Source organism: Aptenodytes forsteri, unplaced genomic scaffold, assembly GCF_000699145.1.
Source record: "Aptenodytes forsteri isolate BGI_AS27 unplaced genomic scaffold, ASM69914v1 Scaffold14, whole genome shotgun sequence".
NCBI lineage: Eukaryota > Metazoa > Chordata > Aves > Sphenisciformes > Spheniscidae > Aptenodytes > Aptenodytes forsteri.
In genome coordinates this window covers 1,359,351-1,365,123 of record NW_008794457.1, presented here as the reverse complement: position 1 = coordinate 1,365,123, position 5,773 = coordinate 1,359,351, and the positions used below count along the sequence as shown (strand labels likewise).

Below are 5,773 nucleotides of genomic sequence, written 5' to 3'. Positions count from 1 at the left end.
CTGGGCTGGGACACCTCATGTGCAGAATATTTACCCTTGTAGTTCTCTCCTTTGCATCCCAGCCTCTCTCCTCGGTCGGCACGGGCCAGCTGCAGATTTTCATGACGCAGCAAGGCCAGCCCAGCCCGCGGCTCTGCTGCCCCCGGGGAGGCTTTTCCCCCTCCTCCGGCAAAGCAGCCGTGCCGAGCCCCGGGAGCTGGCGAGCAGAGCTGGTGGCAGTGCCGGCCGCGGGTGCATAAGGAGGTCTTTATGAGCCGCCTGCGGTCTGTGCACAGCGGCTGCTTTGTGCGAGGGGCACTGGCACGGGCCGGCCGGCCGCTCACCTAAGAAGGCTTCTGTGTGCGGAGGGAAGGGTGTCCCGAGGGCGGCATGTCCTCCCCTTGCTGTCCCCAAAGGCCCTCGGTCACCTTTTCAACCTCCAGCTGCTGGCGGCTCTCCCTGCACAGGGGTCTGGCCGTGCCGGCGGTGGCAGGGGGTGCCCAAGGAGCAGGGGGGGGCTGCACCTCTTTTGTCCTCGCTGCCCACCCTCCTCGAGTCGGGAGCAGGGGAACAGCTGGAGCGCTCGGCGAGCTGCGGAGCTGCAGCTTTGACCGCCCGTGCGGTCGGCTCCTGTCAGAGCTGTTGCAGAGGGAAGTCTCCCAGCCGCAAGGATGCACGGCCCCCGCTCGCCGTCCCCTGCTCACCTGGTGCCAGGGAGCCCCGCTGCGCTTTCCTGGCACCTGCCAAAGGGGCTGGGGACAAGCCTTGGCTGTGCAGGACATGCAGGGCAGCATGTTCAGCCCATCTCCCAGTCCTGCACTGGGGGGGTCTTCAGCATGGCCCCCGGGAACAGTGGTGCTGGGAGGGACACGGACACGGGTCCTGGGTGGGCCTGACAGCTCTACTGGCACCCCGAGCTCTGCAAGGGGACCCTGCTGTGACCACAGCCCCCAGCTCTCCCCAGGAGCCTTGCCCCAGGAGCACAGGGCTGCTCCCACGCAGCAGGCATAGAGCAAGGAGGACACCCTTCCTACAGCCACTTTTCTTTTATTAGAGGTTACAAGATACAAGGAGCCGGACCTGCACGCCACGTGCCGTCAGCTCGCTCTGCCATGCCCCTCCGCATGCCGTGTGGGTAGAGAGGAGGGGGGCTGGCAGAAGCAGGCACCCCCAGGCTGGTCCCTCCATTGCTCGCAGGGTTTTCCTTGCAGCCTTTGCGACGGGCACCATTTCTGCTGCGGTGGCTTTGCCCTACCAGCCATGAGCAAGCATTACAGGAGAGAGATGTCTCCAACGGGACAAGAACCGGGACCACTGAGCTGAACCTGCTCCATCACTCCCCAGGAGAGACCCTGGCTTGGCCCCACGCCCGCCTCCAAATGGGATCAAAACTCGTATGGTGACACAAAGGCTGTGACCTTGAAGATGTGCTTGCCCAGGAGGACCTTGCGGGAGAACTCGCTCATCTCCAGCTCCACCTCCAGCGTGGCTGGCCCTGCCACGGGGCTGGTGAGCACCAGCTCTCCCGTCTGCCGGTCGGAGCGCCGCACGGCAAAGATGCCCTGGCCCCGGCCGCTCATGATGGCGAAGCGCAGGCTGTCGCCCACAAAGCGGGTGGTGGACATCTTGAAGAGGACGCGGGGCACAGTGCGGTTGGACTGGAGCGGCAGGTAGTGGAAGGAGATGGAGGTGGCGGCCAGGCGGCAGGCTCGGCTCTCCATGGGGCAGGGGTTCCTCTCACACTGGCTGCCAAGAGAGAAGGGGTACCACCGCTCAGTGCCGTGGTTTGGCTCTCAGGGAGCTGCCCGCATCCTTGCAAACAAGCCTAGCCCGCACCGCAGGCAACATCTCCAGCCCCACGGCCGGTCCTGCGGCAGAGCAACCCAAGACAGCCACATCGAGTGTGCCCAGCATCGGATCTCCCTCCCATCCCTGCCTCTGCCAGGCAAACGCCATGCCTTGCAGGGACGCAGCTCTGGGTCACGCTCCGAGGCTGGGACCAGGGGTACCACAGTCCCGGCTGGAGGCCAGGGATGGAGCCAGGCTCAGATGTGCCTCCCGCAGAGGAACTTGTCCGGAGCAGGGATGCTCCTCCACTTGGGTGGCTTGTGCTCGGCCACAAAGCGGTTTAGTCTCAAGAGCGGGACCAGGGGGGTTTTGCCTGCTGGATGGCAGCCGACGGCACCGCGTGGATGTGCAGCAGAAAGGAAACGGCGTCGTTCTCCCCAGGCTGGGGCTCTGGGGGGCCGGGATCCTGGATTAAGCCACCATGTATTGGGGTGCTCCCACCCACACCCTCAGCCACCGGCATCCCAAGACCATCGGGGAGTGTGCCGAGCACACTCGGGCACCCCACGTGGCAATTTGCTACCAGCGCTGGCTGGCACTCTCCCTGCTGCCCATGAGTGAAACGACATGGTCCCCAGGGCACCGTAGGACCCACCACCCAGGGGGGAGAGCATGACGCAGCCCGAGCTACGCGCAGTACTCACAAGGCAGAGGTCTTGACGTAGCTGGTGTTGTGGCGCGGCGGGGGGCACTTGGGGCGCACGCAGCGGTGGCCCCCGAAGGTGTTGATGCAGAGATCGCCCTGGGTGCAGTTGTGCTGCTTCCCGGCGCACTCGTTCACATCTGCGGCGGTGACAAGGGGTGAGCGGGGCTGTCCCCGCTGCTCTCCGCCGCACCCCTGGTCCCACGGGATGCTCCCTGCCCTGCACCCGCTGCTCTTACCCTCGCAGACGTTGCGGTCGGCATGGAGCAGGTAGCCGGGGGGACAGAGGCAGCGGTAGGAACCGGGGAGGTTGACGCAGTCGTGGAGGCAAAGCCGGGTCTGGGGGCTGGACTGGAAGAGCTGGCACTCGTCCACGTCTGGGGGGACAGAGCGGGGCATGGCTGGGGCTCCCGTCAATGCCGAGCCTCAATTTCCCCCCCCTCCACCATCCTCACCCCCCTTTTACCGTGGCACACGCCGCCGGCTCGCATCTGGAAGCCGGCGTCACAGCTGCAGCGCCGGGAGCCCAGGCGGCCCTCGGCACAGCGGGGCTGGCGGCTGAAGGAGGCGTTGCTCAGCGTCACCCAGTCTGCGGGGGGGAGCGAGTGTCACTGCTGGGGTGGGGGGCACAGGGAGATGGGTGGGGGCTGAGGTCCCGGCAGGGGGGCTGCCAGGGAAGGGGGACACGGGCGCAGCGTGGCCGCGTGCTGTCCCCATGAGCATCCCCGTCCTCCGCAGCCCAAACCTGGGCACCTACAGGCATAGATGGGGCTCTGGCAGCTGGGGCCTGACCAGCCCCGGGGGCAGAGGCACGTGTAGCTCTGGTTGCCATCCACGCAGGTCCCACTGTTGGCACACGGGTTGCTGGAGCAGTCGTCAATACCTAGGGAGAAGGAGCTCATGAACACCAGCTGGAGAAGCGCATCCTCGCCCCATCCTGCTGCCCAGCCTCGGTGCCCATTGCTGCAGCCTCTGGGCTGCTCTCCCTGCCGCCAGGGGAGCAGAGCGATGGGACACCACGGCTCAGGGCGACAGAGGAGCCCCCAGGCAGGGCTGAGCCCACAGCGCCCCGACCCCGCTCCACTTCACTTCTGCAGAAGGGCTGGGTGCCGCTCCATGTGCGGTCGTGCCGGCAGGCGCGTGTCTCCGAGCCCACCAGCCGGAAGCCGGCGTGGCAGACGAAGTGAACGTCATGGCCCACCCGCACACTCCGGCCCAGCATCCGTCCGTTCAGGGGCACCGCCGGCTGCGGACAGGTCTCTGCAGACAGACAGACACGGGTGAGGACGGACATCGCCAGGCTGGAGCCGACGCCAGCCCAGGCGAGGAGCTGGGGGTCCCTTGCCCCGTGGGTCCGAGCTGGCCCCGTGGGGATGTCACCCCCACGGCGGTGACCCGGCCGGGGTTACCGTTGCGTTTGGTGGCCTGTCTCTGGAGGCGGCTCTGGAGGACAGAGAGCTGCTGCCGGAGACCGCGTGTGCCCCGCAGGTGGGCAGCCTCCTGTGCCGCCAGCAGCTTCTGCATCTGCCGCACCACGCTGAGCGCCTGCTGCTGGCTCAGGCACTCCTGGGGGGACACAAGGACATCCCTGTCACCCGCCGGGCTCCCCCGCCACCCTGCCGCAGCCCGGGGGGACCCTCCCAAGCAGGCAGCATCTTTGGGGTTGGTTTGGATGCCCTGCCCTGGGCAGAGCCCCTTCCTCCCCATCCCAGTGCGGGGTCTGCCCCTGCCTCCGTATCTGTTCCAGCCTCAGCCCCTCCGTTTGGTTCTGCCCCGGCACTTGGACGCTGAGGAGCAGCTTGGATGCTGCGGGTGGGTTTAGCATCATCTCGCTGCTGCAGGGGAAAAGCCCCACGACCGTCCCCCCTGGCCCTGGGCAGCCCCGCAGGCACCGTGGCCGTGCCGTACCCTCCACCCCGGGACGATGACGGGGTGCTGGGGTGTGAGAGGTGGGTGCTGAGAAGCCCCCAGTGGGGGGTCTGCAAGGGGGCTGGGGGGGGAGCATGAGGGTCCTTACCTGGCTGCTGCCGAGGGGCAGCTGCAGGATGCCCAAGGCCAGCCAGGCTGGCAGCAGGACGAGGAGCATCACGCCGGGGCTGGCTCCGGCTGTGCAGGGGCTACAGGGACGAGGCGCCGGCGGTCCGATTCTGCCCTGCTCACTCGCAGCCGCGCTCCTGCGCTCGCCGGGATTTATCCACGGCGCGTGCCCATATGTTTGTTGGTTTTTCCCCTGGCCGAGGCCGAGCCGTAGGAAAGTTTCCCCTTGGCACCGGCGCGAGCCTCTCCCTTCCCTCTCCGCACATCAGAGGCTTTGGGGCCTTTCATGTCACAGGGCCAGCAGATGCCGGGGGCGTCGGTAGCGCCCCGGCTCGCCTCCGTGCGGGCCCGCGCTCCGGCCAGGGCCAGCCACGGCTCCGGGGCTCCCCGGCACGCGGGGGTGCAGGATGAGGCTAATCCCATGCGTTTGCTAAGCGTGGGAAAGTCTCCTGGGAGAAGGGATGGCTTTGGGGTCGGTGCCGGGTTCCGGCTCTCCGGTGGGGCTGGGGGCTGCTGAGGAGGGCAGCCCGGCAGAGCCACGGACTCACTAGCCTCGGCACGGCTTTGCTGGGGTGAGCTCAGACACGGCTGGAGCTTAGAGGGGGACCCAAGGGCTCTGCTGCAGCCTAGAGTTGGGGTGCACGTTGGCATTAGGGTCGGCATTAACATTAGGGTCAGGGTTAATGTTAGGGTCAGTGTTAGGGTCAGGGTTGAGGTTAGCATTAGGGTTAGGGTTGGGGTTAGGGTTGGGGTTAGCATTAGACTCATGGTTAGGGCTAAGGTCAGGTTTCGTGTTAGGCTTAGGGTTAAGGTTAGTATTAGGACCGGTGCCAAGGGTTCAGGTCCATATGAACAGGAGGGTTTGGATGAGGGTTGGGGTTGGCATTAGCATTAGGGCCGGGGTTCAGTCCAGGGTTAGGGTTAGGCTCAGGGCGAGGGAACCAAAGGCATTCAGAGCTGGATTTCTGCTGACATCCAGCTCAGCCCCGATAGCTGTCGGGTGGGATGCTCCCAGTCCCTCCTGCCCGTGACAGCCCAGAGGAAGGGGCATGGCAGCACGTGCCTGTCCCCCAGCCACCCCTGAGCAGGGATGTCTGAAGCCCACACATCTGCCTTGTGCCAGGGGAGCACCCCCAGCCCCCCCCGCATGGGTGCTGGGAGCCCTGCACTGGGGCAGAGCCAGCGGGGTGCTACTGAGCCCCCCCGAGCAATGTGGGCTCTGGGACCCCTGCCCGACTCCAAGCGCCTACTGAGACATGCCCCCCC

At 66.5% G+C, this 5,773-nt stretch overlaps 1 protein-coding gene across 1 annotated transcript; it reads right to left on the bottom strand.

The window, feature by feature from the left end:
* Positions 1–1,364: 1,364 nt before the first annotated feature.
* Positions 1,365–4,556, bottom strand: LOC103908454 (fibulin-7). Its single transcript, XM_009290839.1, has 8 exons — positions 4,488–4,556; positions 3,880–4,036; positions 3,560–3,730; positions 3,228–3,353; positions 2,937–3,059; positions 2,710–2,847; positions 2,472–2,610; positions 1,365–1,725 (listed from the first exon to the last, which is right to left on the bottom strand). Exons 1-8 carry the CDS (start codon positions 4,554–4,556, stop codon positions 1,365–1,367), a joined length of 1,284 nt encoding a protein of 427 aa, XP_009289114.1.
* Positions 4,557–5,773: the final 1,217 nt, after the last annotated feature.

What these genes read in the sequence shown, in the direction of transcription:
- LOC103908454 (XM_009290839.1), bottom strand. Translation starts at nt 4,556, where the DNA reads ATGCTCCTCGTCCTGCTGCCAGCCTGGCTGGCCTTGGGCATCCTGCAG. An exon ending in CACCCAGCCCTTCTGCAGAA is followed by an intron (nt 3,354 to 3,559) that starts GTGAAGTGGAGC and finishes CCTTCTCCCTAG; the next exon opens with GTATTGACGACTGCTCCAGC. An exon ending in CGACCGCAACGTCTGCGAGG is followed by an intron (nt 2,611 to 2,709) that starts GTAAGAGCAGCG and finishes TCACCGCCGCAG; the next exon opens with ATGTGAACGAGTGCGCCGGG.